Consider the following 22,075-nt stretch of genomic DNA (forward strand, 5'->3'; position numbering starts at 1 on the left):
TTGGGATCCCTGGACCCTACCTACACTAACAACAAAGCACCTCACACCCCACTCCCACCACTTGAAGTCCCAAGCCCTGGCACCAGCTCACAGTGAGGCCCCAAAGTCCATAAAACTTGGCCCTTTCAAGCTTATGCTGCAGTGAGTCTAGCCCCAGGGCAAAATAGCTCTCAATGTGAATCCTGCAAGCTATCAGCAAGAAGCCAGAATCATCAGATTTCAGAAATCCCAGTCCACTGGCAAAAAAGGGGCTAGGAAAAGAGCAAACAGCAAAAGAAACACTTAACCGTAGAAAATTTTTATGGCAACAAAGAGCAAGGCACAGCAGAGTCAATAGGGGATGGTAAGATCCAAGCAACCACATGCAAAGCTTCAAAGAAAAGTGGGAATTGGTCTCAGATGCTAGAAGAACTCAACAAGGAATTCAAAAATCAAATAAGAGAGGTGGAAGAAAAATGAGAAATAGAAATGAAAGTAATATTAAAAGAAAATAGCTTAAAAAGCAAAATTGGTCAACTAGAAAAAGAGGCACAAAAGAGTTCTATGAAAAGTAGAATGGACCAAATGGAAAAAGAGGTCCAAAAGGTCATGGAAGAAATTCATTCTCTAAAAAAAGTAGCATAGACTTTGCCTTGTGTGATTATGACTCTTCACCCCACCATGGATCACCACTGGGGCTTCTTGTTAGCCAGAGTTGCCCTGTAGTATTCTCTTGTCCAGTTCTTCCCAACACTCAGCCAGGCATGCTCCAGAAAGGCAAAGTGACATCAGCATTAGTCTGAAAAGAGCATCATTAGGATCAATATGGCCTTTTAGCCAAATGGAAATAAATGATTTAGGAATCAGCAGCAACTAGATAGCACAGTAGATGAGAGTTCTAGCTCTTTTATCAGGAATATTTGAGTTCAAATTTGAAAACATATGTAGCTGTATGCCCTTAGGCAAGGCACTTAGCCTCCCTGTGTCTTTGTTTTCTCAACATCACTTGCCTTCCCAGATTGTGAGACTCAATGGAGATAATATTTATAAAGTACCTTATAAACCTGTAAGTGCTAGTTGTTATTATCTGAGCTTTTGAATCTACCACACCAGTGTCATGATAAGGATGGATGGTAAAGAGCTTTCTTCAGTTATATTTTGAGGTTATTTTGACTCTTCAATTATAACAAAAATTTTTCAATAACAGGAACCATAGATGTTGTTCTTAGCATAATAAAAACCAATCTGTGTATAGATTTCAAGGAATTTGTCAACTTGAATTAGGAAAAAATAGCATCTTTTTACTTGTTGGTTTGGTTTCCTTTATTGTTCTATATCTTTTGCTTTCTACATTTAAAAACAGAATCATGAGGAGTTCATAGGCTTCGTCAAGCTGTGGCCAAAAGCATCCAGGATACCCAAGCAAGGTTAAGAAACTTTTCTTCTGTATTGGGTTTTTTGTGCCTGTTTCCTGCTAGGTCACCCCTGTATATTTGGGGCTATTAAAGATATCATCAATAGACTGAATGCAACCTTGTTTCAAAGACAGTGTGGCCAATGGAAGTGCCTTGATACTGCCATCATAGGATGTTGGCTCAGGCAATCATTCAGCCAGTATTTATTAAGCACTTAGGATGTGCTAGGCACCATGCTAAGAGCTGTGCATACAGAGAAAGGCAAAAACAAATCTTACCTCTAGTGTTTCTTGCCTGGGTGACTAGGTAAGTCCCTTTACCTCCCTGGACCTCAGTTTCCTCACCTTTAAAATGAAGGAATTGGACCAACTGGTCAGGTGAGGGCTTCAGTTTCTTCCCTTGTAAAATGAGGTAGTCTATGAGGTCCCGTCCAGCTCAAGATCTGTGGCCCTGAAATCCTGAGACATTTTTCATGTCTGATAGAAATGCCCATCTAGAGCAGATGAGACAGAATCCAACACAAATAGGCAGTGACATGTCTACCACTTACATAGGGGAGGAAGGTTGCCACAACAGGGCAAGCCCAGGGAGAGCAACCATGGATAGGCCCCTTTGGTCTCCAGGAATTCATGCATAGCTTTCTCCAAGCATGAGTTTTAACATAGGAATGTTGGCCCCTTCAAGTAATAGGCGGCTGCTGCCTGACTCCAGCCCAATCTTCCAGGCTTCTGGCTTCCCCTGAGAATATGCCAGTTCCAGTACATAAAACAGGCCTTCTTAACCTGGGCTTCCCCCCAGTGGGTCCAGGCAGAGCTTTGTGAACTCAGAAGATGGGAAGAAAGATGACATCTTTATTTCCCTACCCTCCAACTGAAATGGAGCATTTCCTTCAGTGAAGAGAAAGGCAAATAAACATTCTTTGAAGAAGGGTCTGGGCCACAAGTATCACCAGACTGCCAGAAGAATCCATGACACAAAGGAGGTCATGAGCTTCTGTTAGAGAGAGGCAGGTAGCTTTAAGGAGCCAAATAGCATCAAAGCTTTTGAATGCTATATCAGAGAAGCCAGGGAAAGGCTCCAAAAGGGTCAGCCAGGTCTGATTACCACTGCCATGGTCATGCTATGATCCCATAGGCTCCCCAAGGAGGAGGCACTCATCTCACCGGCAGAGTTCTTTCCCAAAAATCTCTCCTAATTTTTATTCAATTATGGTTCTGGCATTATTTTTTCCTCTGCTTTTCTCACTAGAAATTGTTAAGGAATAATAAGTATGGGCTGGGTTTTACAGTCAACCTCAGTTCTAGTTTGTTGGAAAAAGGACGTGGCGGGATCTCTAGTGGGACGTTAATGTTTGCACTGTGGCAAATGAACTATGAGCCAACATTCCCTTTTCTCTCTCTGGGTACTCATTAGTTTGCATTAAGAGCACCGCCTGATAATCATATCCTGACGCTCCCCATAATCACTGTTAGAAATTCTGTCTCTGTGAAAATTTATTATGCTTAAAACTTCCTACAAGGATCACACAGGAGCTTGCTTACTCTAGCAAATAGAAAGAGAATGAAGAAAGCCATTTTCTCAGCTGGTCCCAGTACTAAGCCTTAATGTCCCAGGGGTGCTACGGCCCTTTAAACTTAATGGCAGGAAGGTCTTAGCTAAAGTGAACCAGGAATGAGCTTTTGAACTTAATGATAATTTAGAAAGATGTGGTGATCTGCCCCTTGCAAAGCCTAGATGAGTACCTGTCATGAAATGGGACCTGCCTTTAGATGACCAGAGGCTCCTTAGTTGGCTCCTCTCTTTCTTTTGAAGGACATTGTTACTTACCTCACCCCTTTTCTTCTCTCACTCCTCCACTTTCAGTCCAGAAGGGTAGAGGTTGTTTTTTCCCTAAGACTTCACTCCTGGATCTTCTCTTTTCTTGTTTCTATTCTGTTCTGCTCCAGCAATCATAGAACCCTAGGACTCAATATGGAAGAAGCTCTGTAGTCTAGCCCCTTATTTTACAGAAGAGGAAACTCAGATTTTTTGAGGTTAATTGACTTACCCAAGATGATTCAAGGTAATAAGTCTCAATTAGAATTTTAACTGCAATGGCTAGTGCTTCTACTCTCTTTGCCACACTCCCTTCTTCCTCCCACTCCTCCATCAGATGTACTTTGCTAACTGCTACCAAAGCCTGGAGAAACTGGAAGGGACACCTTTGAATATTTGAAGTAAGGCTCACTGTACTCAGCTTGATCAAACTTTAGAACTCAAGTCCCTTCTAGCTTCTACCTGATATTATTCCTTTTAGACCCTTCACCATTCTGATAATTACTCTCAGCATTTCCTTTGGCATTTCTGCATTTGAGACCTAGAATGGCTTCCTTTATAGGCAGAGCTTAATCCACTATGCTGGTGGACTCTCCTGGATACTTCTCCAATTTGTTAGATCTTTCTCCCTATGGAAATTCTTTTGTTATACACTTCGCATTTTTTACTTGTTTATATCTTGTCCTGAGAGAATGTAAGCCCTTTGAGGGCAAGGCACGTAGCATGATGCCTAACAGAATATATCCTTAATACATATTTAATTGAGTTAAATTTTTAAATATAAACTTGATAACCAACCAAAACATAATAAAAAACCCTGGAGAGATGCATTGTGGGAAGGTGGTAGCATAGGGCATGAATCTTCCTCACCAGACACCCCCCTCTTCCTCCAAACAATGAAAATTAACTCCACAGAATCAATTCTAAAAGCAGCAAAAACAGACAAGAGTGAACTTGAACAATTAGAAACAGCTAGAGAGGAAGGTTTCTGACTTCCTTGGCCAGTAGTCCTACCTCCACAGGCCCTAGTGGGGCAGGAGCAGTAAAATCAACAAGACAGCCCCTGAGGATAGGACTGGCAACCTGGCCCTGTTTGTTGAGCCCTAGAGTTCAAATCTAGGGAGGAATCACTGGAATCAGCAAGTGGAGGACACTGAGAGCACCTTTGTCTGTGGTCCCCTCCTCAGCTTCGGAGACCCCACTGACCCATAGGGATTGAGGGAGTGGATAACACAGAGTCAACAGGAGCCAGACCTTAAGGGCAGGACTGCAAGCCTCACTGCTGACTGGTGAGGGACTTTAGAGGCATGAGGAATTCAGACTGGATGCCTATTCTATCTTGGACTTCAGCAGAAGGAGAAGAGATATGAGGAAAGAGTGCAGACCAATGAATGTGCTTTCTGAGAGACAGGGGCCCTGTCAGCTGTGATCACTCCCAGGAGAGTGAGTTCCCTGGTTGCTGCCATTTGAGGCAAGGTGATCTTTCTACTTGCATTTGCAGTGGCAGAACTACCCATGGGCTCTGGTTAGAGCACCTGATATCAATCATGGACTGGGGCTTGAATGGGGGACCCAGGGATTACATCTGACCCTAAACTATAAAAACTGGAATAATTAAATAGAGCCCAAGATAAAACAAAGATTAAAAAATCTTGAAACCTGAGGTAACATACCCCAGCACCAGCACCACAGGGAACCCTGGGAGTCCAGCAAAAAGCCAATAAAGTCTACTGGCCTGGCTGCTAAAATTTAAAAACAAACAAACAAAAACAACAACCAAAGGAGAAAGAACCCAACTGTAGATAGCTATGGAGACAGAAAACACTGCAGTTCAAACTCAGAGGACAATGAATTAAAAACTTCTACTTAAAAAACAGCAAAGAAGGGGCAGCTGGGTAGCTCAGTGGATTGAGAGCCAGGCCTAGAGACAGGAGGTCCTAGGTTCAAATCTGGCCTCAGACACTTCCCAGCTGTGTGACCCTGGGCAAGTCACTTGATCCCCATTTCCTACCCTTGCCAATCTTCCACCTATAAGTCAATACACAGAAGTTAAGGGTTTAAAATTAAAAAAAAAAAAAACAGCAAAGAAATACAATAAATGGCCCCAAGCTCAAAAAGAGCTGTTGAAAAACTTTTAAAAGACCTCAGAAACTAAATGAGAGGGATTGAGGAAAAGCTAGGAAAAAAATAAGAGCAATGCAAGAAAATCAAGAAAAGTATGAAATATAACCCAAATGGAAAAAGAGATCTAGAAACTCACAGAAGAAAATAATCTATTAAGAACTAAAATTGGACAAGAGGAACCTAATGATTTCTTAGGACAACAAGAAATAATAAAGCAAAATTTTAAAAATGAAATAATAGAAGAGAATATGAAGCATCTTGTCACAAAAGCAACTGACTTGGAAAATAACTCAAAGAGACAAAGTATAAGAATAGTTGAACTCCTAGAAAGTTATGATAAAAAAAAAGGTTTAGATACCATACTCCAAGAAGTCATCAAGGAAAACTGCCCTGAAATTCTAAAATCTGAAGATAAAAGAGCAATTGAAGGAATCCCCCAGTCACCACGTCTAAGAGACCCAAAGATGAAAATGCAGGGGAACATAATTGGTAAGTTCCATAGCTCCCAAGTCAAGGAAATATACTACAAGCAACAAGAAAAAAACAATTTAAATACTGTAGAGCTACAGCTAGAATAACACAAGACTTAGAGTCACAATAATAAAAGAATTCAGGACATGGAACACAGCATTTTATAAAGCAGAAGAACTTGGCTTACAATCGAGAATAACACAGCCATCAAAACTGAGCATAATTTTACAAGGTAAAAAAGGAATATTTCACAAATTAAAGGAGTTTCAACCAGTTCTAGTTCTTGGAAAACCTAGAACTCAACAGAAAATTTGATCTATAAGAAACATACAAATGAAATTTATGAAAGATTAATCATAAATAACCCAAAAGGTCAAATGTATGATTCTTATGTGGGAAGATGTTGTGTAGGGTCCCTGGAAATGGCATCATTGCCTGGGCATTTTGAAAGGTCATGAATGGATGGAAAACTTGAGGTCAAGGTAAATGCAATGGAATGAGCCAGAATGGTAGTGGAAGTAGATCAGGAGAGGTAGAGTTGAATGGCTATTTTATATGGAAGAGAAATGAGTAGAGGAATTGCCATGGAGAAAGGGAGGAGGGGGTGGAAGGCTGGTAGTATTAGAACTCTACTCTCAGATCTGGGATAAAGAAAGAAGAGTATACAAGTTAGAAGAGTAAAAATCTTCTTAATGTTCAGAGAAACTGGAGGGAAAGAGGAGGGGATAAGGGAGAGACTAGCAAAGAAAAGCCCCTTAAAGGACTGAAGGACTATGAGAAGGAATTGTATATTAAAAGAAAGGAGGGCAAGAGGGTAAGAAAAAGGAGAGATATTGAGAAGGGTGTATATATCAAGAAATAGAGGGGTAAGATGAGGGGATAAGTTAAGGGACCTTTGGAAAAGTGGATAGAATAATAGGAACTAAAAGATATGAGGGAAAAGACAAAGGAGGGTCCCTCAGAAAAGTGGACCAGTTTGAAAATAAGAGCAAAGGGAGAGGATACGGGAAGATTTCTAAGAAGGGGTGCAAATTGAAGAGATAACAGACAGAAGAAATTGGACATCTGAGGAAAAATAGAACAAAGAAGAAAAAGGATAAACCAGAAAAAAAATATAAGGGAAACACACAGCTAGTAATTATGACAGTGAATGTGAATGAAATGAATTCACACATAAAATGAAAACACATAGAATGGATTAAAAACCAAAACCTGACAATATGTAGTTTTAAAGAAACACACTTAAAAATGAGAGTAAAAATAAAGAGCTGGAACAGAATTCAGGTGATACAAAGAAAGCAGGGGTAGCAATCATGATTTCTGACAAATTTAAAACTAAAGTAGACATAATCAAAAGAGATAAATAGGGAAACTATATTGTATTAAAAGGTTCCAAAGATAATGAAGCATTACCAATTTTAAATCTATATGCACCAAATGTTGTAGCATCCAAATTTTTATTTTATTTTTTTAAATTTTTAACTTTAAAACTTTCCCATAGTTACATATTTCGTGTTCTTTCCCTCTCCCCCTCTCCCCCCTAACCCCCCCTTAGCCAACGCACAATTCCACTGGGTTTTACATGTATCATTGATCAAGACTTAATTCCATATTATTGATAGTCGGACTAGAGTTATTGTTTAGTGTCTACATACCCAATAATATCCCCATCAGCCCATGTGTTCAAGCAGTTGTTTTTCTTCTGTGTTTCTCATCCCACAGTTCTTCCTTTGAATGTGACTAGTTTTCTTTCTCATAAGTCCATCAGCCTTGCTTTGGAGCATCCATATTTTTAAAGGAAAAATTAAATGAGTTGCATACAGAAATAGATAACAAAATAATAATGGGGGAGGCAGGGGACTTTAATCTCCCTATCTCAGAACTAAGTAAATCTAAACTAAAAAAATAAGGGAGGGGGGCAAGTGGGTGGTTGAGTGGACTGAGAGCCAACCCCAGAGATAGAACCCAGGTTCTGGGTTCAAATCTGGCCTCAGACACTTCCTAACTGTATGACTCTGGGCAAGTCACTTGATCCCCATTGCCTACCCCTTACCACTCTTCTGCCTTAGAACCAATACACAGCATTGATTCTAAAACAGAAGGTGAGGATTAAAAAAAAAGAGAGAGAGAGAGAAGTAAAAGAAGTGAATAGAATCTTAGATTAGTTAAGTTAAATATGACAGTTATCTGGAAAGAATTGAATGGGAACAGAAAAGAGAATGCTTTCTACTCAGCAGTACATGGCACATTCACCAAAACTGACTGTATTAGAGCACAAAAATATGTTTAGATGTTGAAAAGCAGAAATGTTAAGTGCAGTCTTCTCAAACTATGATGCAATAAAAATTGTATATAATAAGGGACCATGGAAACAAAAAGTAAAAACTAATTGGAGACTAAATAAGTTAATCTTTAAGAATAAGTATGGATTAAAGAACAGATGATTTAAACAATAATTAATTTCATTAAAGAGAATGACAATAATGAGACAGCATATTGAAACCTTTGGAATACAGCAAAAACAATAATTAAAGAAAAGTTTATATCTAAATGTTTATATTAATAAACTAGAAGAAAAAAATCAATAAATTGGGAATGCAGTTTAAAAAACTAGAAAATATGTTTTGCATGATAATACATGTATAATCCAGATTGAATTGCTTGCCAACTCCAGGAGGAGGGAAGGAGATAATTTGGATCATATAACTTCAGAAAAATTATGTGGAAATTTGTTATTACATGTAATTGGAAAATAAAATTTAAAAAACTAGGAAAGGAACAAAATTAAAAATCTACAACTAAACATCAAATTAGGAATCCTAAAAAATATTAAAGATCAATTAAATTAAATGTAAGAAAACTATCAAATTAATAAATAAATCTAGTAGTTGGTTTTATTAAAAAATCAACAAAATTGATAAACAGTTCGTTAATCTAATAAAAAGGAGAGAGAAAAGAAAATCGTATCACTAGCATTAAAGATGAAAAAGGTGAATATATCACCAAGGAAGATGAAATTAAAGCAAATACTAGGAGTTGTTTTGTTCAGTTATATGAAAACAAACTTAACAATGAAAGAGAAATAGAATACTTAAAAAAAATTAACTACCTAGCCTTTCAGAACAAAAAAATAGAATACCTCAATAAACCTATTTTAGGGGGTGGAAAAATTGAACAAGCCATAAATGGCTTTCCTATGAAAAAAAGCATCAGTACCAGGTGCATTTTTTTTTAATTTTTATTTTGAATATTTTCCCATAGTTACATATTTCATGTTCTTTCCCTTTCCCCAAACTTCCCTAACCCCCCCTTAGCTGACACACAATTCCACCTGGTGGATTTATAAGTGAATTGTACCAAGCATTTAATGATCAACTAATTCCAGTATTAAACAAATTATTTGAAATAACAGGTAAAGTAGGATTTTTATCAAACTCCTTTTATGAAACGAATACGGTACTGATACCTATACAAGGAAGAAGAAAAACAGAGAAAGAAAATTACAGACCAATCTCAAACAAAATACTAGCTAGGAGATTACAACAATATGTCACAAAGACTATGATCAAACAGAATTTATATCAGGAGTGTAGAGATGGTTTAATATAAGGAAAACTATCAACATAATTGGTAATATCAGTAACAAAAGTAATAAAAACCATATGATTATATCAGTAGATACAGAAAAAATCTTCGACAAAATACAACACTCCTTATTTAAATTGTGGGAAAACATAAATATATCTACATATCTCTATATATAGGCTTTTTCTTAAAATTATACAAAATGTCTACTTAAAACCATCAGCAAGTATTATATGTAATGGGGAGAAGCCAGAAGCCTTCCCAAAAAGACTGGAGTGAAACAAAGTTGTCCGTTATCATCAGTATTATTTAAAATGGTGTTAGAAATGTTAGCAATAGCAATAAGAGAAGAAAAAAAAATTGAAGGAATCAGAATGGACAAAGAATCTCTATATGATGATGACATGATGGTGGATGTGGAAAATCCTAGGAATTCAACTAAAAAGTTAGTTGAAACTATCAATAATTTTAGCAAAGTAGTAGTATATAAAATAAATCCATATAAATCATCAGCATTTTTATGTATTACTGACAAAGTCCTATAAAGAGATAGAAGGAATACTCCATTTAAAATAACCACAGATAACATAAAATACCTTGGAGTATACTTGCCAAAACAAACCTAGGAACTCCGTGAACATAATTATAAAACACTTTTTACACAAAGTGAGATCCTATAATACATATGTATTATCAACCCAGGTTGAATTGCTTGCCAGTTCTGGTAGAGAGGAGGGAAGGGAGAGAGGAAGACAATTTGCATCATATAACTTCAGAAAACTTAAGTGGAAATTTATTATTACATGTAATTGGTAAAATAAAATATCTTTATAATAAAGTAAGGCAAACCTTCAAAACAAAACAAAGTCAGATCTGAATAATTGGAGAAATATTAATTGTTCGTGGATGAGCAGAACCAGTATAATTAAAATGAAAATCCTACCTAAACTAATCAACTTATTCAATGCCACCTCAATTAAATTACCAAAAAATTATTTTATTCAGTTAGAAAAAAATTAAAAAATTATTTAGAAGAATAAAATATCAAGAATATCAAAGGAATTAATTAAAAGAATAAAGAAAAGAGGTCTAGCAATATCAGATTTTAAATTGTATTATAAAGTAGCAATTGCCAAAACCATTTGGTGCTATCTAAGAAATAGAAAGGTAGATCAATAGAACAAAACAGACATATAACAAACACTAGTAAAAGATTGTAATAGTTTTATATTTGGCAAAGTCATAGATTCAGATTTGGGGGATAAGAAATCAATTTGGTCAAAACTGGAAACCAGTTTGGCAGACACTAGGCATAGACCAATATCTTACACCATTCACTAAGATAAAATCAAAATAGATACATGATCTAAACATAAAAGAAGGTATCCTAAGTAAACTGGAACAGAGAACATACTGCCTATCAGATTTATGGATAGGAGAGGAAGTTATGAGTCAACAAAAGATGGAGAGCATTGTGAAATGCAAAATAGATCATTTTGAGTATTGAAAAGTTTTTGTACAAATAAATACTGCCAGAATTAGAAGGAAAACGGAAAATTGCAAGGGGCGGGGGGCTTTATAGACAGCCTCTCTGACATATTTAAAATATATAGAGAACTTTGTCAAATTTATAAGACTAAGAGGTTTGTCTCAGTTGCCTAAAATGGGCAAAAGATAAGAATAGACAATTTTCAGATGAAGAAATCAAAGCCAAATGTAATATGAAAAAAAATGCTCTAAATCACTACTGATTAGAGAAATGAAAACCAAAATAGCTCTAAGATATTAGCTCACATCCTTCAGACTGGCTAAAATGACAAAAGGGCAAAGTGACATGTTGAAGGGGATGTGGAAAAATGGGGACATTAATACATTGTTGGTGGAGCTATGAGCTGATCCAACCATTTTGGAGAGCAATTTGGAATTATGCCTAGTGAATTATACTCTTACAACCCATCAATATCATTGCTGGGTCTGTTTCCCAAGGAGGTCAGGGAAAGGGAAATAATCGATATGTTCCAAAATATTTATAGCGGCTCTTTTTTTGGTGGCAACAAATTGGAAATTGGTGGGATGCCCATCAGTTGGAGAATGACTAAACAAATTGTGGCATATGATTGTGATGGAATACTTCTACACCAAAAGAAACAATCAACCAGACTGGTTTTTTAAAAAATTTGGAAAGAACCATGTGAGATAATGAACAATGAAATGAGTAGAACCTGGGGAACATTATACAGCCACAGAATTAATGCTAGAAGAATAAACTGTGAGTATTACCTCCAGGAAGTGAACTGAAAGGTGAAATATGAAAGACTTAATTTATATAAATGTTATATCTTTGTGATGTGAGAAGGGTGGCGGGAGGGAATTATAAGAGATTTGTGATTTTATTTGTATATTCTGATCTCTTTCTTTGAATATGGAAATGCTTGTTTTTGTTTGGTTTTGCAAATTTTGGAATAAAAATATTTTAAAGAGAAAAAACCCAACTACATATAATCAAATATAAGCAAAGGACTTGGGGTTTTAGTAGTGTGGGTATTTTAGTGGTCAAATACTAGAGAATTGCTTGAGGCTTGAGAGGTGAAGTCACTTGACCTAGGCCATATCAGGTGTCAGAGGTGGGATTTGAACCCAGATCTTACTGACCTGACACTTGGCACCAGGTTGCCTCTCTAAGTCATCAACCAAACCTACAAAGCATTTCATGAAGTAAAACTGAGAGTTTCAACAGACGATAAACAAAAACCATGTTTGTTCTACCTTGAGTTCCCCCATTTTCCGTTTTTTTTTTTCTCTTTTTATGAAATAACAGTTGGTGTGTATGATTCTTGTTCTGCTGATCTATTTGCGTCTCTATCTGGAGGTCTGAGGAATGAGGGTTTTAAAGATGTTTGGGCCAGTCTCCTCTAAACTGAGACAGTTTCTGATTTGTTGACTTCTTTTCGCAGCTCCTTCATTCCCAAGTTTATCAACCATCTATTCAAGTGCAAGCCAATTAGCATGGTGGGAGCAGAACAGGTGAGAAAAACATAGACTTATGACAGACCCCAGCCCAGTGGGCAGCCTTGCTTGGGTGCCAAGGACCAGGAAACATATTGAGCCAACCCCAGTGATGGCAAGGGTGGCATTGATTCTAGGTTTGAGGTGCCCTTCTAGCACTAGCTGCCTCCAGTTAAAACTAGAGGGAGGGTGCAGCTGGGTGGCTCAGTAGATTGAGAGCCAGGCCTGGGTTAAATCTGACCTCAGACACTTCCTAGATGTGTGACCCTGGGCAAGTCACTTGATCCCCATTGCCTAGCCCTTACCACTCTTTCGCCTTAGAACCAATACACAGTATTAATTTTTAAGATGGAAGGTAAGCGTTTAAAAAAAAAAAAAAGAAAACTAGAAGGAGAATTTCAAAGGGCCCTTTTATTAAAAGACCTTCTGGAAAAATAATCTTCCCAAAGCTAATATGGTGTGCAAAAATTGTGGCAGATAGCTTCCTAAAGGCCAAAGACCACTTTCAACCCTTTCTAAAAGTTTTAATTGCATAAAATAATCTTAGAAATATACTCCTACTTAGGCATAGTACACCTAACTAACATTGTTTCTTCAAGAACCCAGTGTTAGATGAAAACATGGCTGCCAACCATTGGTGTCCTGGTAAATCATCTAGGTAGCAGAGCAGCAGAAACCAGCCCTGCTCTAGTGGACTATGCCACCTTGGCACCTACCCTGGACCTACCTGGTGGAAAGGAAGCCCTTTGAAAGCAGAGCATGTTTGGTTTTTGTCTTTCTGCCCCAACACCCAGCTCACCTTGCATATTGTAGGCTCTGTATATATATTTGTTAAATTTAAATATTGTAGAGGAGTGCGGATGCATGTCTGTAGTAACAGTTATTTTATGGGGAACTAAGACAAAAAGGCTTTTTTTTTTTCATTGCTAAGAAACTCTGTTCTCTTCCTCCAAGAAGCATTACACATAAACTCTCCTTCCACCATTTACACTTTGTATCTTCTCAGTGCCAAGAGCCTTGGCATTCTTGTCATCTCATTTATTGATTCCAGTCCTTCAGAATATGGTGTGAATTTGAACAGGGCCTGGGTCCCTCTTAGTAACTTAAATCCAGGTAGAAGCACAGAATGGCTCAGTTGGAAGGGACTTTTTTTCCACGGCCCTATCTAGAAATCAGAGTAGCTTTCCTCCCATCAGATTGTTCTAAATTAGTACAGATACCTAACTAGTGGCCCTCTACATTTTCTGTGTGGATTCTTTCATGTGTGTTTTCTTTTCCTATCTAGAGTCTAAGATTTCTGAGGACTGTGTCTTACCTACACCCTTTAATGCCCCACAGTATCTCCGTGGTGCCTAGCCAGATGGTAGCTAGGTAGTCACTGATCACTGAAGTTAAAAATCCAATCCCAGCAAGTACCCATGGAGCTTAAATTGAATCAGTCATTAGCTGAGCCTCACTGATTCTAAGATTTCCACCAGGGTTCTGAAATCCCTGACTCTTGCATTTTAGACAGAGAACTAATTCTTTCCATTGGAAATAGCAGAATAATGCCCCAACATGTTGTCTCTAGTTTCATTAGCATATGAATCTGGGGATTCTAGACTGTTGATTCTGTTCACTTACTGTTGAATGCAATCAGAGATGATGCTGGGCGATTCCTGGATTCCTGTCCCTTCTGCAGATCACACTCTGGTATGATATTTCTGACTCCAGACTTGCTGAGGCCACTGGAAACATAAAGTAGATTCACACCATAAAAATGTTTTTCATGTGTCTGCAACTTTGCCAAGTCATTGCTGGCTGACTTAAAGGATTTAGAGTCTGATAACCACAATCTTTTTGTTTTATGACATCAATCCAATACCCTGTCTCTTTTTCTCAGGTTGACCCTCCCTCTACCTTCCCCTTCTTTTTTCTCTTTTTCTCCTTCCTTTATTTTCTCATGTTCCCTCCTCTCTCCCTCTTTTCCTTCTCCCTATTCTCCCTTTGTCCTTTCTCTCCTGCCTCTCTCTCCTCTGTCTTTCTCCTCCTTTATCCCTGTTCTCATTTGAATAATTCTGCAGGAGGGTAAATCCATCTTGGGAAGTAGGTTATGAGTGGGTGAATGGGGTATCAGTTGAATTAAGTAGCATGAATACTCATTGGTACTTTCAATTACAAATGAGAAACCACTTCTTAAATCCTAATTTTTCTCAGATTTGAAACATAGCTACGTTGGTACTAGGGAATCCAAAAGTTATCAGGGGAACCAAGAGAAATGGGGAGATGAGAAGCAGTGCCTGCTTTTGCAAATTTCAGGATTCATTCATCCAGCCCACATTTACCTTGTAGACAATACTCAGCTTTGGAAATCCAAGAGGGTGGGTAGCATAGCTTGAGCAGCCTGTACTGGGGCAATGGATCAAAAGCAGGAGGTTTACAAAGGGACACTCAGAGGCCAGAACAAATCCACACTGTCATGGGGAGGTTGTAACCCAAGCCGTAACCAAAGCCGTGAAATTCAAAGCTACGGCTTAGCTTAATCTCAGCCAGCTCTGCTTTGCCAGGAAGTTGCTGAGCCTGAACTTGGGATTTGCTGTAAAACTTGAGCTTCCACAGGAAAAGGAAAAGTCGAGTTTTGAGATGCTTCCTTATCTGCACTCTCTTCTTGGTTAGTGTTTAAAATGTTTGCATTCCTCACTTATAGTATCTCCACTCTCCTTGTGGACATACCTTATAAAAGTGTATGGAGCTCAGCAGATCCTGTGTTCATAATTCAGCAATTTCAGAAAACACTTATGAAGTCCTAGAGTGGACCTACTGGGGATAAAAGGACAAAAGTGAAGCCAATCATTATTGACAAGAACCAGTGTAGGCAAAAGGCATACAAAGTAGCCCAAGAAGAAGAAGGGGTTGGGAGCAGGAGGAGGGGAGCCTCCTGTAGAAAGTAGATCTTGAAATGAGTCTTAGAGGAAGCTGGGCATTCTAAGAGATGGAGGAGAGTAGGAAGTACATACCCTGCAGGCAGGGAAATAGTCTGTGCAAAGGTATGATGATGGGAGATAGAATGCCCTATATGAGGAAGAACAAGTGCCCCAGAAGGACTAGTCTGTGAAATGTGTGGACAGAAGTGATATGGAAGAAGTCAGGCTGTGAAGAGTTTTCCATGCTCATTAGAGGAATTTATAATTGATCCTAGAGGAAGGAGGGAGCCATTGAGTTTATTGAGTAGGAGGGATAACATCAGAAATGTACTTTTAAAAAATCACTTTGGCAACCTAGCAGAGGATGGAATGGATGGGGAGAGACTTGAGGCCAGGAGACCATTAAGAAAGGACTGCAGTAGTCCGGGTGAGAGATGATGAGCATCTGAACTAGGCTGTGGTCATGTAAAAGGATATGTAGGGTGTAAGTTAGAGAGCCAGAAATGGTTAATATTAGCCCCTGATTGGATGTGGGGATAAGTGAGAGTGAGGGGGCAGAGGTGACACCGAGGTAGGAGAAGAGAGAAAAAGGAATCAAGAGGAGCAAATGGTGTCACTCACATGGTCAGAAGGGGTAGAGAGGAAAGAGCCAGTGCAGGAGTGACAGGAAGAAATCTCCTGAAGGATAAGGGATAGGAGGTCGAGGTGCAGATAAGAGAAGGTGTGATGGGGCCTCAGAACAGGCAATGGAACTTCCATGTCATGGAATGGGTGATGGGCATGACCACCCCTGGCTGTATAACTGGAGTGGAGCAGAGAAGCTCCTGGGAGAAGAGTAGACCACTGAGCCATCAGGGAAGGCACAACGTCATGTTGGTTGGGATGGAGAATGAGACTGCCAGGCTCTGAAGTCATTGAGAAAGAAGCTGAAAGGGGGAAAGTGGTTGATAGAATGACAGGATCAGGGATGAACTTGGGATCAAAGCCACAGGGAGCTCCCATGTGAGGAAATGCCCTTTAACAATGCAGGCCAAGTGCCTTTTTCCAGCTTCTAGTCTCAGGGGATTGAGTGGTAAAGTAACTTCCTCAGGGACATGCAGATGGTATATCAAAGAGGCAGGATTTGAATCCAGGTCCTGGCTCTGAGCCACTCACTGCTCCTGCAGGGCTGCCTCCTTGAAGAAGAATGTTGAGAGATAGTCATTTTGGGGCCTGCCTCTAACTCCCTGCTGCCAGGGAGGTGGGAGTTGGCATCTCTTGAGCTCACGAGTTCTGAACTGCTCTGGGCTATGCCCAGTGGTTATTCATATAAAGTGCAGGGGCCACTGGGTTGCCTAGAGGGGAATAAGTAGGCCCAGGTTGGGAGCAGCAGACCCAAGCTCCCATGCTGCTCTCTAATGGGCCTGGGCTAGCCTAGGCAAGATGAGGACAGCATCTTTCAAAAAAAAGAGAGAGAGAAGAGAAGAAGGCTTCTTATACTCAGTTTGGTGATGTTTTCCATTGTGACACTGACAGAGATATTAAACATGCTTAGAGTTAAGCTGGGAGGCTTTGTAGCCACAAGCAATGGCTGGTGCCGCCCCTCAGACGTGGGCAGTGACTTGGCCGGCTCCTCTCTTCTTGCAGCTGCTGCTAGATACCCATTCTCTGAAGATGGTCCTCCTGGATCTGCCTTCCATTGGCTCACAGGTGGTGAGGAAAGCGCCTGCCAGTTACACCAAAATCGTCGTGAAGGGCATGACTCGGGCTGAGATGATCCTGAAGGTAACGTTCCTCCCTGCCCTGCTTTGCTGTACGACCTCTTTGATCATTTAATCTTTGCCATGGGACCTAGTGTAATGAGGCAGCCTCTACTGAGAGGTCTGTGGTGTGGCCAAAACTAATAGCATGCCTTGATGAGGTCATTGGTGAGAAAATCAGTGACCCATTTACTTTACAACAGTCATTCCAGGCCCAGTGAACTGTTACCTGCTCCTTCACAGTGCTGCTTTGCCATCTACACCCTGTGACTGTGAAACAATCCTGGAACAAAAGTAGCAACTGGAGCTGGCCAATGAACAGCTTGTGTGTAGAGCTTTTAAAATTCTATTAAAACAAACTTTTGCCTCTTAGGAGAATGGCATTGAGCAAATCTTAAGAACGGGCATGAGACTGAGGCCATCCTTATGTGCCTCCTGCCTGCCCCTTCTTGGCATAACCATCTTGTGATTAGAGGAGAAAGAAGACTGGAAGAAGGAATATTTGATGGTTATGATGGTCCCAATCCCTTCCAACATTCCTGCAGCCTCAGTGCACTTCAGCAGGAGGTTATCCTAAAGGATGCCCCTTTATCAGCCTCAGCCTTTCTTCCCCTTCATTCCTCCCCACTTCTCCCAAAGTTGGTCCTTCTGAGACCTTTCATCTTTGAACTGTGCTGCTCCCCCAGACCCAACTATAGTCAGAGGGCCTGGACCTCCATCTTGACTCTGCTCCTTTATTTGTGCATGGCATTGGGCAAGTCAGCTCACCTCTCTGCATCAGTTTGCACTTCAGTAAAATGGAGAGGCTGGACTAAATGATCCTTAAGTCCCTTCTCTTTCACCCAATCCTGTGGTCCTCCAGGGATGGCCTTGGAGGATGGTGATGAGGAAGCAGAGACCAAGTTCAGGTGGGGAGGGGAGAGAAGGGGAGAGCAGCAGGTGGTTTTCTTTGCTCAGCCCTTTTTCTCTTTAGGGTGAGAATAGACCCCAGAAAGTTTGTCATCTCAGACATGGCCCCAAATCCAGGGGTGTCAGACTTGCAGGTCAGATTCAATTCTAATTGGGAAATGTTTAACAAAATAAATAAAAATAGAAATATAAAAAATAGATCATGTTAATTTGTGATTTTCTAAGTCAGTATGCCATCTGGAGGCATTTGTTTCTATTTGAGTTAGACACCACTGCCCTAGGCACCACCGCAGCTAAAAAATGCTTAAGAAATTCAAGCTATTTTTAATAATAGGCCATAAGCACATAATTAGGGAGGCCAAGCTACTGAAGGAGAAAGCTCACATTCAGTGTTCTGAAATGGAATGGGGGAAATGGGTATTCTCATTAGGCCATGAAAATTGGAGGGGAAACACTATGCTTTAACTCCTTCTAGCCAACTTGATGCTTCTTTGCCAAAGTATATATAGTGGGGGGCAGCAAAGCGGCACAGTAGATAGAGCACTGGGCCCGAACTCAAGAAGACCCATCTTTCTGAGTTCAAATTCAGCCACAGATACTTACTAGCTATGTGAACTTGGGCAAGTACTTAACTCTTTGCCTTTAAAAAAATAAACAACCAAAAACCCAAAGTCTGTGTGGTGATAGGCATAAAGAATCTGCCAGGATTCAGGGGACTTTGCTAATGGTTAGATTTTTTATTTGTGATTTTTATAGCTCTTCTTTTGCTTAATAGACTCTTTTTTTAAACCTTTACATTTCATCTTAGAATCAATACTGTGTATTAGTTCTAAGACAGAATGGCAAGGGGCTAGACAATGGGAGTTAAGTAACTTGCCCAGGGCCACACAGCTAGGAAGTGTCTGATGCCAGATCTAAACCCAGAGCCTCCCATCTCCAGTCCCAGCCCTCTATCCACTGAGCCATCTACCTGCACCTTCCTTAATACACTCTTTTTTTTTTAAACCCTTACCTTATTTTAGACTTAATACTGTGTATTGGTTCAAAGGCAGAAGAGTGATGAGGGCTAAGTGACTTGCCAAGAGACATGCAACTAGTAAAAATCTGTGACTAGATTTGTATTCAGGTCTTGATTCTAGCCCTACCACTCTTATCTGTTGTACCACCTAATGGAGCTTTGTAATTTCATAAAGACTATTTTCTGGGTGGATGGTTATAGCAAACTTAAAAAAAAAAAACTCTTCCATCTCTGAATCAATACTGTTTATTGGTTCTAAGGCAGAAAAAGAGTGAGGGCCAGGCAATGGAAAGCAAATGACTTGCCCAGGGTCACATAGCTAGGAAGAATCTGAGGCCAGATTTGAACCCAGGGCCTCCCATCTCCAGGCCTGGCTCTCAATTCACTGAGCCACCCAGTTGTATTCTGCTTGATATACTTTTAACTCTTTGGGGATGATGGCTGTGCAGATTTACATGAATGAAATAAACATTTAAGTGTCTACAGTGTGCTAAGCACTGTGTTAAGACTTGAGAATAAAAGGAGGAAGGCATCCCCTAGGAGCTTCCATTCTGATAGGAGCACACAGAGGAATGATATTGTGTTTTTTTTTTTTAAATGAATGATTGTCATTATATTCAATTTATTTTTTTCCCATTTAATAATTTTTATTTTTTAGAAAAGTTAACATGGTTACATGATTCATGCTCTTACTTTCCCCTTCACCCCCCGAGCTCCCCCCCACCCATAGCCGATGTACATTTCCACTGGTTTTATCATGTATCATTGATCAAGACCTATTTCCAAATTGTTGATAGTTGCATTGGTGTGGTAGTTTTGAGTCTACATCCCCAATCATGTCCTCCTCAACCCATGTGGATATTGTGGTTTGCAAAGTCATATGGCAGTGGCATTGCAGCAATGGCAGTATTGATTTATTTGTGGTTCTGGAGCTGGAAATGGGAAGGGGGGGAGGGGAGAACATAAGGATCAGAGCTTGAGAAATGGCAATAAGATGGTGGCTACAAAGTGAAGCCTGCCTGGGACCGGCTAAATGAAAAAGGTGCCACGGAAGGTACTGACCACTTATGATAGGACATCTACCAGGGTAGATGCTCCAAAGCCAAAAGGGTTTAGTCAGAGGGGACCTGCATCAATCATTTGCTGCTGCTCTCTCTCCCTTTTTTTACCTAAGATTTTCTTGTAGGCTATTTTATTTTAGTTTTTAAACTCTTACTTTCTATCTTAAAATCAATATTATGAACTGGTTCTAAGGCAGAAAAGCAGCATGGGTTTGGCAGTGGGGTTAAGTGACATGCCCAGGGTCACACAGCTAAGAAGTATCTGAGGCCACATTTGATGCCAGTATTGTCTCCAGGCTTGGATCTCTATCAGCTGAGCCACCCTGCTGCCTCTGTTTTTATATTTTTATTATTATATTTCCCCCCAATTACACGTTAAAAAAAAGTTTTTTAACATTTTTTTTAGTTCCAACATGTAGGTAATTGAAATGCTAAATTAAAATTTGTATCCTTTGTTGTAAAAAGAAAAAAATGAGAGTCTGGACATCCTCCCATTTGCAGAAGAGGAAAAGAAAAGAATTTGTTGTTTGTCAGTCAGTTTGGTAGGCCCTTGTGCCTTTCAGAATCAGTGATGTGTTGGGACCACAAGCAGAGGCTGGAAAAGCTCTCTAAGGAATAGATCTCCCCAGATGTTATCAGTTAATGGCCTTTTAGGACTTACATCATGAGCAAATATTGTCATTGTTGTTGTCATTGTGGTCACAGTGATTTTTGGGCAGTGGGTAGGAAGGCTTTGGGAGGGAAAATGATCTTGTTTATTTTTTATGTCAACTCCTAGGTGGTTATGGCCCCTCATGAGCCATTGGTGGTATTTGTGGACAACCTCATCAAACTCCTCACAGACTGTAACACAGAAACTTTCCAGAAGATCCTGGACATGAAGGTCAGAGCTGGTGCCCTGTCTCACTCACACCTGCACAGCCTCCTCTCCTCAGAGGGCTTCCTGTCTCTGCCATCTCTTTTTCCTCTTCCTCCTTTTGTCTCACTTTGCTTTTCCTCCTCTTTCCTCCTTGTCCCTTTGTTCCTTCTCTCTTGCTTGGGTCTTAGGTTTGAATTCATAGAAAGAATATTAGAGGGCGCAAATCACTAGCCACATGACCATGGGCAAGTCGTTTTATCTCTTGCCTGCTTTGTAAAATGAGGGAGTGGCACAAATTAGGATTCCTAGGTGCCCTTTTGAGTGCGATTAGATCTGAAGGACGGCCTGAGGTTGGCCTGGCGCTATTTCTATGGACTTGCCTCACATCACAGGTGACCTGTGTTCCTCTCTCAGCACTGTGGAGAGACATCATGGACTCTTCTCTCTCCCCAGGGCCTTAAGAGAAGTGAGCAGAGCAGCATGCTGGAACTGTTCCGCCAGCGGCTCCCTACCCCACCATCAGCATCAGAGGGGACTGGCTCTACATCCCTGACGGCGCCGACACCGGAACAAGAATCATCCCGCATCCGAAAACTGGAGAAACTCATCAAAAAGAGGCTCTGAGTAGGCAGGAGAGGAGGGTCCCTTTGCCAGAGAGTGGCCCATCCTCCAACACTTAGCAGGCTGCTGTCCTGGAAGGCCCTTAGGCCTCCCTCCCCTCTCTCTAACTCTCAGATGAGCATCATTCTCCTCATGCTTTACTGGGAAATTTGGGTTTATTAATGTACATTTGCCATGTTATGTGGTTACTCCTTCCCCAAGCTATGAAGCCAGTTTGGCAAGAGAAAAAGAAAGTGGGTGGGCTGTGTATTTTACTGTTTGAGACTCTTTTACCAGGGGCTATTTCAGAGCCATCTTTAATCCCTAAAAACAGTCTTAAGACAGAAGCAAGTGGAAGTTTGCTTTTAATTTTCATCCACTGGCTTCTCACTGTTGTGCAGATTTTTAGAGACTTATTGCCATGTCACCTCTAGACCTTGTTCTTTACCTTGAAACTGCCCATCCATAGCTCTGCGGTAAAAAGCTAATAACCCCCAATCCATTGAGAAGCCCTTGTCTGATTCGCCCCCAGGGAATGCTTTGTACCTGTCCCAGAGAGAGTGCAAGTCCAGAGTATGAGGGGTGACAGAC

General features: G+C 40.2%; 1 protein-coding gene across 2 annotated transcripts in view; it reads left to right on the forward strand.

Annotated features, from left to right (window-relative positions):
• Window positions 1-21,694, forward strand: part of VPS53 (VPS53 subunit of GARP complex) — a 159,870-nt gene extending 138,176 nt beyond the window's left edge. The window contains exons 19-22 of one of the 2 annotated variants that reach the window (XM_044672921.1): window positions 12,344-12,413; window positions 16,925-17,062; window positions 20,804-20,908; window positions 21,338-21,694. In XM_044672921.1, the coding sequence (XP_044528856.1) occupies window positions 12,344-12,413; window positions 16,925-17,062; window positions 20,804-20,908; window positions 21,338-21,508 (484 nt within the window). In that variant the 3' untranslated portion in view covers window positions 21,509-21,694. Of the gene's footprint in view, window positions 1-12,343; window positions 12,472-16,924; window positions 17,063-20,803; window positions 20,909-21,337 lie in introns of those variants that run through there. The other variant, XM_044672922.1, reaches the window with a different exon arrangement.
• The last annotated feature ends 381 nt before the right edge of the window (window positions 21,695-22,075 follow it).

The sequence above is a fragment of the Gracilinanus agilis genome, chromosome 4 (genome assembly GCF_016433145.1).
Source record: "Gracilinanus agilis isolate LMUSP501 chromosome 4, AgileGrace, whole genome shotgun sequence".
In the NCBI taxonomy this organism is placed as follows: Eukaryota; Metazoa; Chordata; class Mammalia; order Didelphimorphia; family Didelphidae; genus Gracilinanus; species Gracilinanus agilis.